The 12,384-nt window shown below is 37.7% G+C and overlaps 1 protein-coding gene across 1 annotated transcript; it reads left to right on the top strand.

The window, feature by feature from the left end:
- Positions 1 to 1,777: 1,777 nt before the first annotated feature.
- Positions 1,778 to 3,189, top strand: LOC118060474 (F-box protein CPR1-like). The gene is made up of 2 exons (XM_035073693.2): positions 1,778 to 2,864; positions 2,973 to 3,189. The coding sequence occupies exons 1-2, from the start codon at positions 1,889 to 1,891 to the stop codon at positions 3,017 to 3,019; spliced, it is 1,023 nt and encodes a 340-aa protein (XP_034929584.2). The 5' UTR covers positions 1,778 to 1,888; the 3' UTR covers positions 3,020 to 3,189.
- The last annotated feature ends 9,195 nt before the right edge of the window (positions 3,190 to 12,384 follow it).

Below are 12,384 nucleotides of genomic sequence, written 5' to 3'. Positions count from 1 at the left end.
CTAGTAGTTAGGTATGAACATATATGATTTGAGATATTGGTTTAAATTTAAAATATGCTCTGATGAAAATACCCTTTTGTTAATACTGAAGTTAGCACTCTAAAGTAAGTTGAGTAAAGCACTATTAAGAGAAGCCAGATATATTAGCTCCTCCATAACCCAACATGCTAATGAGTGGAGCTCAAAAAGAAATTAAGTGCTTTCCAACATGCTAATGGTTTAGGATAAAAGAAGGGTGTATTTGGATTGACGAGGGGGTGGGCTTACAAAAAACGTTTTTTTTTTATGGAAATCTTATCAAATGACAGCAGTTTGCGACGATGAACGACACAGAAGCACCATCATTGTTTTCTAGGTTTAAAGAAAGAAAAGAGAGAAATCAAAGAAGAAGAAAGAAAAAAAAAGTTATTTAAATAGTGGTTAAACAACACTTTTATTTAAAAAACCCATTAATTATATATGTTGTTGATCTGATTTGATAATTTATGTTGTGTTTATTATTGAAATGAGTTGAAAAAGACTGGACATTTATGAGTAGTTGTTAGATGTGCAATGTAAGTTTTGTGGGTATTATCCTAGTAAACCCTCACGAGTCTACAATTCATCCACTAAATCCACGTGCTAAGTGTCACTGTGAGTCCTACAAAGATGGAGCAGTTTAGGTTAGATAGTCGTTCTTATTTTGTTTTCTCATTGCCTTGAGGTTCTTGTGCTCGAGAACAAGTAAAAAATAATCTATAGATTAATTATTCAGGTTTTAAATTTGTTTTTTAAAAAATTATCAGTTCGAATCTCATAAACATAAAACTACTAAAAACTTACATGATTATTAATTTTAGAGTCCGTAGAATTAGCCGAGATATAAGCGAGTTGACATGAATATTCATGTTAATAAATAAAAAAATTACAAAAGGATTGAAAAATATACATATTTTAAGTCCTCTATACTTAGTATTGTGATTGTCTTATCACCAATTTTGTGCATATTTATGCTTTATTTTGTGTTTTGGAGGTGATATATATTTGAGTGATGGACACAGAACATGTTGTGCCCTAGCTCGAAAGAAGTTGTGCTTAACTCAAAGAAAGTTGTGCCCCGGAACAACTTTAATATTAGATAATATTAATATTTTTAAAATTCTTAATCTGCCTTTTATTCCCTCAATACCTACTATATATCTATTCAGAGAAATTCAATTTACAACCGTTCTTTTATTTTTCAAAACAGTTGTTTAATTAAACTATTTTTCAAACCTTAAATTGAAAGAAATAATCGTATTCTAGGAAAAAGAACAAAACAATAGGAACATATACGGGAAAAATACTATTTTCTATGGAAAATTGATGGAATGATTATAGAGAGGCCCATTGGGCTCCTATCTTGTCTTGGGTAACATGTAGAAAAATACCCTTTTCTTATTCGTTTGGTTTTATGGGCTTACTACTAAAAGTCCAAAACTGGGAGACAATGAGACAAACTTTTTAGGGTCAGGACTTTTGGCAATATAAAAATAAGCTATATATTAGGGTATCCGGCATGGGAGCCTTGTTCTAAATATCAAACTCGGAGGTTTGTTTCCTTCAACCTTAAATCTGTCTGAGGTTTGCTTTCTTTAACCTTATACATTAACTTTTCACGTTTCAACTTCAATTTTATTCTCTTTCTTTTTTTGTTATTACAGCATTACGTACGTTTGTTGTTTCGTTCTCTTCTTCTTCGTACTTCATAACTGTGAAGATTATAATTGATTGTGTAGGGTTTAGGGTGACACTTTCCTTAAATACGTTAGCAAAAGGGTTTTCAGTTGTATTTTAAAAGCAAGGTGACAATGATTTTATCTCTGACTTTTATATATATATACAAGGTTGCAGAAGCCAAAAGGGAGAGATGTTGAAAGGAAAGGCAATCAAGATCGAAGATCCATTACCTGAAGATTTGATAACTGAGATTCTATCGTGGCTGCCGGTGAAAGCTCTAGTGCAATTCAAGTGCGTTTGCAGGTCATGGTATGCGATCATTACTAGCCAAGCTTTCATAGCCAAGCATCTTAATAATTACTATGACAACTATGACGATAGTGATACTTTCTTTGCTCAGTATTTCGTAACTAAATTAGGAGAGCTTGCGTTGTATGAATTCTTGGTAGATGAAACATCTACAATTTTATCATACGAAGAACTGCGTGAAAGGCCCATATATAATTCCTTCATCTGTGGTCCTTGCAATGGGATATTCTACCTGGACCGTTATTCTTATAGGGATCATCGTGCTCTATGGAACCCTGCAACCAATGAACTGAAAACCTTACCTCCACTAATAAGGAAACCCAATCTCCCATCCCTCAGCTTTTATGCTGGTGTCAAGGAAGTTTTTGGTTTTGGATTTGATAGAGTAACTAAAGATTACAAGGTGATTGTTATTAAAAGTTGGAGCAAAACAAATAGCAAAATTCGTTATCCTTTATCAGTCTTTGTGTACTCATTAAGTACTGATTCTTGGAGATATTGGGGAGATTTGCCACAAAATTACAAGTTATTGAGCAACAATAAATGTTACATTTGTTTGAATGGAGTTTTTTACTGGTTGGGATCAGATTATTCTGGTGGGAAAACTTATGACGAAGCCATTATTTCTTTTGATTTGGCTACTGATTTGATCCAAGATATGCAGCTACCAGACTATGACAAGCCAGCCAGGGAAACTGTTCTTTCAGTATACCATGACTCCCTTGCTTTGCTTACTGTTCATGACATCAAGGATTTTCTTGAGATATGGACGTTGAAGGAGGGATGTTGGACAAAACAATTCACTGTTGGGACTGGTTCATATGGACGGATTTCACCAATTGCGCATTGGAAGAACAGTAAGTTTATCTTTGAATGTGGCCCTTGTAAGAAACTAACCTTATTTGACATTATTACCCAAGAAATAACTGATCTTGGATATATAAAAGATATTCATTCGTGCGAAGGAATTTTCGTTTATCGGGGGAGCCTAGCTAGTCTCATTCAAGGATAGAAATGAACACTGGGAAGCTGAAGCGCTAGCACAATAGACTCGCATAAAGCTGAAGAAAGCATCGCATGGTATGAGACAGTTTTTTTATCAGTAGAATTTAGAGATTTCAGTTTGAATATGTCGTTGACAAGGAGATGCAGAGTAATATACTGTTGATCCATGTAACTCAATAGGAGGAGCAGTCATTCTCTGTTTCCTTACATAATAATCAAATAATTAAGAAGTTTCTTTGAGTAATTAATGAATAATGTCTTGTATTTTATTGTGCTATTTATATTCTATGATCAATTGTCTTCCTCTTCTTGAAACGAATCCCATAAATATTGTTGTAACCCATTTTTGGGTCCTCACCTAAAAAATACAAAAAAAATCAAAAAAAATATATTATTAAAAAATATAACAGTGAAAAAATGTCAGAGCGCCCTAAAAATGCTCAAAAAAATTGATTAAGGATGTTCAAAAATCAAAAATTAATTTTTGACAGTATATCATTTGACTGATGAGAGCCCCGATGATAAAGAAAATTCAATTTGTGGAAGAAAAATGCAAAATTAGAAGTTTATGGACTCAATTAAATTTTATTGAAGGTTTAATTGAATTTATAGAGGTTTTAATTGCAAGAAAAATTGATTTTTGGAGTTATTTTGGGCTTTAATTGGAAGAAATTAATTTTCTAGGGTCAAATTATAATTTTTGGAAGTTAATTTGGTCAAATCAGGGGCTTAATTGCATACAAATGAAGTTTAATGGCCAATTAAGGACTTAATTGAAGAAATCCGAGACCAAGGACGAAATCGTAAAACGCGCGCAAATTGAGGGACGCAATTTGAATCTGACATGTTTTACCGCCTTTTCCTTTTAAATGAAACGGCGCGTTTTGACCAAAACGGCGCCGTTTCACGTACTGTTTATTAAAAAAAAAAAAAAAAAAAAAAAAAAAAAAAAAAAAAAAGAGAAAACGCAAAACGGTGCCGTTTTGAAACGGCACCATTGTCTTCTTCCCTGCGCACGCAGAGAACAGGGGAGAAGAAATTTTTTTCTTCTCCACTTTTCGCCGAACTTCTTTCCCGGATTTGGCTCAATAAGACGCCTACAATTCAGCCACTTACATACTTTTGTCGGCCACTTCGATAGTTGGGGGGGGGCGGCCACTGTTGGCCGCCCCACCGTGACGTTCCCCCTGTTTTTTCCTATAAAAACAGGGGAACGGGACTGAAAAAAAGGAGAGAGGGAGTAGGAGAAGGATTCCACGAAATAAAGAGGGTAGAGAGAGACGAGAGAAACAGAAAGAAAAAAAAAGAAAAAAAGAAGAAGGAAGAGATTCGGCAGAGAAGAGAACAAAAACAGAGGAGAGAGAGAGAAGGAAAACCGCCGGCCACCGTGCCTCCGCCGCCAGCAGCACCGCCTCGACGCCACCGCAGGTACGCCATCCTGTTGCCCCGCCTCTGCCTCGCTTTGTTTATGATTTACTGCGCCTTCATGCAGAACGTGAATTAATTCACGTTCTGCAAATAACGAAGGGCTGGTTACTGTGCTGATGCACAGTAACCAGCCCGTTTGGGTCTGGGCTGGGCCGTCGGCCCAGCCCATGTAAATAGGCTTGGTCGGCCCGGCCCATGCATTTGGGCCGGGTCCGGCCCATTTTTATTTTATTATTATTATTTTTTTGTTGTTATAATTTTATATATATTTTTTAAAAAGCACATTTTCTTCTATCATTTTGCTTAATATCGTCTGTATTTTACATCGTAAAAATATAAATCCGGTATTAAAATACCCCGTTTTGTCCCGTGGTACTGTTCACATGATACTGTTCACCCGACCCATTAAAAAAAAAAAATCAAAATATTTATTTCAGCATTTTATAATATTTCCGCGTAGTTTTTATGTCATTTTGATTTAATATCGAGCAATATTTTTATGTCGTAAAATATAAATCCGGTACTGAAAATACCCAGTTTTTCAGCTTTTCAAGAATATAAAAAAAACAAAAATTAAAAAAAAAAAGAGAAAAAAATGTTTTTGTGCATACGGCCAAATGTCTCAAAAAAAAAAATCATTTTTGTATTTTTCATAAAAAAAAAAAACAATAATGTTTTAGCATGCATTTTGGCTTTAATAACCAGTTTATTAAAGTCAAGAGAATATTGGCCAAAATTTCAAAAAAAACAACAAAAAAAATTTATTTTGTTTATCTTTTAATATCTAGGGTATGACATTATACGTAATACATATTCCGGATATTTAATTTATTATTATTATTTTTTTATAGAACTTGGGATATGACATTACATGTAATGCGTATTCCGAACAATAAAAAAAAAAAACCACAAACAAGACCTTAGATTTTATCAGACATTAAAACAATGCAGCCTACCTTAGGTAGGGCGTAGTTGGGGTGCTAATACCTTCCCTTTACGCAACCAGTCTCCGTACCCGATCTCTAAAGACCAGTTAAGGTTCCTAGTAACCAGAATACTAGGTGGCGACTCCCAGTCCATATTTTCACATATAGAGACAAGAATTCCTTGTCTCTCCCTATTTGCCAGGAATAAATTATTCAAATTTTCCCTTGAGGGTGGACGATCGCTGCGCCGCCGCACACGTGCGACAGAATGGCGACTCCACTGGGGATCTTGTGGACTAAGCTTTGTTTTTGTCTGATTTTTTTTATTTTTTTTTTTTATTATTTTTTTTTTTTTGCATGTTTATTTTTTTTTATGCATTTCTTTCTTTTTATTGCTTACGCACTTTAATTCCTGTATATATATGTCAATGCTTTAATTTGTTGAAACGAATACACAAGCCTTTAAGTTTAAGTGGGGTATTAACGATCTGCCCTATGACTATTGGTCGGGTTCAGATGCGTGAAACACCCAACTCATATCTGAGTGCCTGCTTGGTAATGGTGGGCATACGTGCTTTAACCGTTCCTTGCAACGCCCCCATTACTGCCTTTATGAAGGCCGTCACTGGGCAGATATGAGACCTTTTTTGAGACTAGGTAGAAAACCTACCTTCTTTTTTTTTTTGTCTCACATAATGATTAGAACGTAACCTTAGGATTTGTGTTACTGTAAATATATTACTTTATTGTTATTTGCATGTTGCATTTAATCATGTAACAATCATCATTATAGGTTGAACTGAAATCATGACTGAGTATCAATCTTTTCACAAGTTTGGGCAAGAATCTGAGCTGACCCAGGTAGCTGAAGGAAACTGTCCAAGAATCAATATCAGTACATTACCCGAGATTACCAAAATAAATCACACAATCAATGACTTGGAGAAAATATGGCCCATAATGAGATATGTTGACGATACACTTTTCGAAAGGCGATATGGAAGAATTGCTCAACTAATGAGGCTACCCTTACAAACAACAGCAATCAAAGCCCTAGTAACCTTTTGGGATCCTAGTTATCGATGTTTTACTTTTGGGAGCATAGATATGACACCTACCTTGGAGGAATATGAGAGGATCCTGGATTTTCCAAATAAAAGCCACAGAATTTACCTCAGACGAAATTTTGAAGGCACAGCCGCGGAGGTGATAAAGATGTTAGGCCTGGGAATGATCAGTCAATGCAGAATAGCTAATGGGGGTTTTAAATGGAAGGTCATTGAAGCTAGGATGAAGAAAAACTTTGAGGAAGGCAGATTAGGAGATGAACGATACCGATTGGTGGCTTTCGCCATTTTTGGCCTCGTATTGTTTCCGTCTGAAATTGGGGTCATCAGTTTGGAAGCCGCAAGCATATTTTTAGAATACGAGTATGATCAGATCAATCCTTCTTCAGCAATTTTGGCCGAAACCATGTTGTCACTCAACCATTGTAGAATAAATGGCAAGGGGGTAATGAGATGTTGTGTCCCTATGTTATACTTATGGATTATCAGTCATATTGAGACACCAAGGGACATCTTCAACAACTTCTGGTGGTTCGACCTTCGACCATTGAAAGTTACAATAGAAGAGACTTGGAGACATTGGGATGAGAAAGCATGGATAAAGAAATATTCTACACTACCACAAAGCAACTTCAAATGGAAAGCACCATGGATGAACAACACAGTCTGTATAATGAGTTGTGGAAGTAAGGTATGGGTTCCCCTAATTGGTGTAACGGGATACATCAGTTATGCCCCAGCATTGGTAACAAGACAGTTAGGAGGAATGCAGTATGCACCAAGAACTCTGGGTTTAGCAGATTTCATGGGATTATTCAAACAACAACCATACTTCAAAGAAATGGAACTCATTCAACAAGACTGGGAAAGGCCTGTTCTGGTGAAAAAGGAAGAAGGCAGCATGTTTGACTCATCTGTCAGTCAGAATTATACAAGCTGGAGAAATGGAAAGCTTCCTGGGGTAATAGAGTCTTCAACACATGAGCATCTTGAGTCAATAATGGAGCATCCAAAAAGAAAAAGGACTCTTCATGAGGAAGAACTAAGAAGACAGTTGGAGAGATGTGGCACAGACCTCGGCAAAAGCAAAAGACAGCAACAAGTCCTGGAAAAACAAGTAGAAGAAGAAAATATGATGAGGAATTGCTTAAAACAACAACTCGAAGAGAAAGAGGAGCAACTAATATCTTGCAAACAATGGCAGAAAAGAGCAGAAATAGCTGAAGCAATAGCCAAAGGAAGCCAGGAGGAGGTGAAAGATCTCATAAGTGCAAATGACAAACTGAGTCACAAAAATGGGATCACAGAAAAAGAATTGATCAAGATAATGAAATCAACGAAAAGCAAGATAATTACAGATAAAGAGACATTGGACTCTTTGAAGAAAGAAAGGAGCGGTTTCATAAGAAAGATAAAAATTGAAAAAGAGAAGAATCGACAAGTCCACCCCGACATAGAAGAAGAAAGAAGAGCACGTGCCCAATATATGGTACAGTTGGAGGAAGAGAGAAGTATGAGAAAGACTGCCAAGGTGGATAGAAGAGATTACCAGAAAAGGGCTGAGGATTCAAAAGAACAGATAATGATTCTACAATCTGAGTTGGAAATACAAGAAAAGCGGCTAAGAAGACATTATGGTGAAATAGAAAAAGAGTTACATGAGCTGAAGCAAGTGTGCCAGGAATGTCAAGATATTGACAGCTTTACAATTCAAATGAACTCCAAAATCGCTGAGCTAGACATCGCAAGAGAAGAATTACAAAGAGTCAGGACTACATTAACATTGTTTGAGACAATGGTCCGAACATTAGAAAGGAGCAATGAAGCCTTAAGGGCCAGCAATGAAGTGATAATCACCGATAACGTCTTGTTGCATGCAAAAATAAGACATATGACGAAACAGATTGGGCAAGTGGCTCGTTATGCGGAGAGGATGATGCAACAAGCTACCCAAGTTGGAAATAGTGTTACAAAATATCGAGAATATATGGGGGCTCTCATTTCATTTGTTGAAGACTTAGCTGATAAGGGGGATGCCTTGTAAAATAGTTTTTGTATTAAGTGCTGTTTGATTTATACCTTTTTGTACAAGCTTCAGTTTTGTTATAAAAAGGTTATAACCTATCTTTCTTTCCACTTGAATGTTACTGATAAAGAACTTGGCAAATACTCTTTACAGCAATCAGTTCAGCTCAGAAATCTTGCCTAAAGGATTACGAAAGTCATGAATCAGTTCATTAAAATATACATACGCATCCTACTTACATCATACATTTGTTTATAATATGTCATTTGCATACCACAGTTGAAACATAGGTCCCCCACATAAGGTCCATTACACCAGATTCAGAACAAGAATGGAACACGAAGAGAGGGCTCACCTAGAATCCCGCTACCAGAGCGAGCTAGAATCAGTGAAAAGTGAAGTGTCACGGATGTCTAATCTGCTTGAACAACTGTTAAAAGCAAAAAGTGGGGAGGGAACATCCGCCCAGCCAGCTACGAGTTCACCCATATCACATATTCCCATAGCATCACCAATTCTGGGGGCAGATTCAGTAACAGAACAACATTTTGCGCCAGCCATCCCTATTCGGCCAGCTCACACGCTACCCACCGTGGATTTAACGACGGATGGGCCTGTTGATAGTAGGTCAAGCAATTTCATAAGCCAAGATAAGATATCTGCATTAGAGGAACGGTTGAGAGCTGTAGAAGGAAATGATTGGTTTGACCCAACACGAGCAGCTGATGTATGTTTGGTACCAAACATCGTGGTACCAAAAGATTTCAGGATCCCAGAATTTACCAAATATACAGGTTTAGAGTGCCCAAACACACACCTACGATCTTACTGCAACAAGATGGCTGAAGTGATCCATAATGATAAAATGCTGATATATTTTTTTCAGGATAGTCTATCAGGCTCTGCTTTAAATTGGTATATGAGGTTGGAAACTGTTAAAATTAAGACATGGAAAGATTTGGTGGAGGCTTTCCTCAAACAGTATAAATTTAACCTGGAAATAGCCCCAGATCGAACAAGCTTGATGTCCATGGAAAAGAGAAGCCAAGAGTCAGTCAGGGTGTATGCACAAAGATGGCGAGATGAGGCGACACATGTCCAACCTCCTTTAATCGAAACAGAGATGGTGACTTTATTTGCTAACACTTTTAAAGCACCTTACTATGAGCATTTGATGGGCAGCTCATCTCAACATTTTTATGATGTTGTACGAGTAGCAGAGAGAATAGAACAAGGCATTAAAGCCGGGCGCATACCGGAGCCTCTAGAGAAAAAGGGATTTTCTGGAAGAAGAAGAGAAGGAGATGTTAACAACTTAGAGGGAGGGTATAAAGGCAAAAGAGTAAATTACCCAAACCCAGAAACATCTACCCCCCAATTCACCAACATGAACTTTCCCAAACCCTTGCCTCCAAATCCAACCAACAGAATAAATTACCCCACCTAATATCCAAAACAACTATCAAAAGCCATATACCAGATATACTTCTGAGCAATTACCTCCATTACCAATGCCTTTAAAAGATTTATACGCTAAATTGCTAAGTATTGGGCAAATAACCCCAATCCATCTACCGCAAATCCAACCGCCTTTTCCTATGTGGTACAAGCCAGAACTCGCTTGCGAATACCATGCCGGTAATTCTGGGCACGCAATTGAAACTTGCTACGCTTTTAAAAGGAAGTTGTTAGAACTCATCAAGATGGGGTGGGTATCATTTGAAGATCCACCTAATGTCATTTCAAATCCATTGCCTAAACATACTGGTAGTAGTTCTGGAGTGGGCATGATAGAGATTGGCAATCAAGGCCAAATGTTGAAGGTATCCATGAAGAGGTTATACGATATGTTGTTACAATCAGGATTCCTAAACATAAGCACTACATGTCAATTGGGAAGTGATAACTATTGTGAGTTCCACAGGATGGAGGACATCATATCGAAGATTGTGTCAAGTTTCGCCAGAAGGTTGCAAAGATGCTACTCATGGGAGAATTGAGACTCGAAACCCTGGGGGGCAACCAGGAGGTGAGTATGATGGAAGGCCAAGACAAATTATCAGAGGTCTGTAGAGTTCAACCTTTGGCTAATGGGTTCGCAAGGCTGATCTTGACTAAACCTTCCTTTACCAAAAGAGATCACAGTGCAATGCCATATAACTATGTTTGTACCTCGAACATTCAAGCCCCTCTCCCTTTATTTTATTCTGAGGTTAGTGGGCTAACACGGAGTGGCCGCTGTTTTACACCTGAAGAGTTGAAGAAGGCCAAAGGTAAAGAAATGGTGGATCTTGATAAAGAAGTAGAGGTGAATGAGCCAGTAACAGAGAAGGAGTCAAATGAATTTCTAAAGTTGATCAAGCATAGTGAGTATTGCATAGTGGATCAACTCAAAAAGACTCCAGCAAGGATATCTCTCATGTCCTTGATACTAAGCTCGGAGCCTCATCGAAATGCCTTACAAAAGGTACTGAACGAGGCATATGTCCCCCAGGACATTGAACAAAAAAACCATGGAGCATTTGGTAGGGAGGATCCACGCTTCAAATTACCTATATTTCACGGCTGACGAACTAAGTGCTGAAGGAACTGGGCATAACAAGCCATTGTATATCACCGTGAAATGCAAAGATTTCCTTATTGGAAAGGTGCTTGTTGATAACGGCTCGGCTCTTAATGTATTGCCCAAATATATGCTTAAAGAAATGCCAGTTGATGAATCTCATCTAAAGCCTAGCACTATGATGGCACGAGCATATGATGGCTCACCTAGACCAGTCATTGGGAATTTAGAGGTTGAGTTGTATGTGGGTCCACAAATGTTCGTAACCACATTCCAAGTTATGGATATCCACCCTTCTTATAGTATGTTACTCGGAAGGCCTTGGATCAATACAGCTGGAGCAGTACCTTCCTCATTACACCAGTGTTTGAAATATATCATGAACGGGATGTTGGTAACCGTCAAAGCAGAGGAAAACAATCTCCATGGTAAAGAATGTGACCATACCCTTTCTGGAGGCAGAGGATTGCACAGATGAGAATCTTCATGCCTTTGAGATTGTAAACACTGAGTGGGTACCGGAAAGCACAGTGCTAAGAAAGCCGAAGATATCAACAGCAGCAAAGATGGCCGTTCGATGTTTCTTGGAACATGGAATCCCTTTCCAATATGACCCTATCACGGGAATACCAAAAAGGATTAAGCCAATCACAATGAGAGCTGTTGACCAAAGATTTGGGCTGGGATATAAGCCTAAGAAGGAGGATCATCGTTGGGCTGCCAATAAACGAAGAGAACGAAGAATGGCTAGAATCGAGGGAAGGGAGCCTGAAGAAGAAGAAATGGAAATCCCTCCACTGATGGTTTCTTTCCCAAAGGCAGCATATGTGATGCAACCAGATAACCGAGCAGAAGATGATATTCAAAGGATGGCAACTATGAGCATCAACACCTTGGAAGATGATAAGGAGGAAGGAAGTGGCACAAAAACAATAGTTGAAATGGAAGATGAAGTGCTACCACAACTGACTGTTGAAATGGAAGATGAAATGCTACACAACTGACTGTGCATATTCTAGAAGAACTCCCCACTAAGACTTTTGTGCGAAGGTTGACTGAAGGTGAAAAGTTTCAAAAATTGGGTGACCCCAAGAAGCTCCGCTAGTATTTTAAAATGTAAACCCCTTGTGCTTGCCTTCATATGCTTTTGTTTGTTTATTTGTTTTTGTCATTTTAGTTGATAATCAAGGCTCATGATGTCAACTAGATTTTGTCTTTATCAGTGATCCCACTTTTATCATAATCAAGGAGATCATACTTTTTCTACATTCATCTGTCATTGTTTCTCTCTCTCTCTTCTCGCTTTTACATCAAACATTTTCCGCTTTCAGGAATCCTGAAAGCGAATCTTCCACAACATCA

The sequence above is a fragment of the Populus alba genome, chromosome 17, assembly GCF_005239225.2.
Source record: "Populus alba chromosome 17, ASM523922v2, whole genome shotgun sequence".
In the NCBI taxonomy this organism is placed as follows: Eukaryota; Viridiplantae; Streptophyta; class Magnoliopsida; order Malpighiales; family Salicaceae; genus Populus; species Populus alba.
The sequence above is the reverse complement of the archived record's forward strand: the minus strand, read 5'-3'. Positions and strand labels throughout refer to the sequence as shown.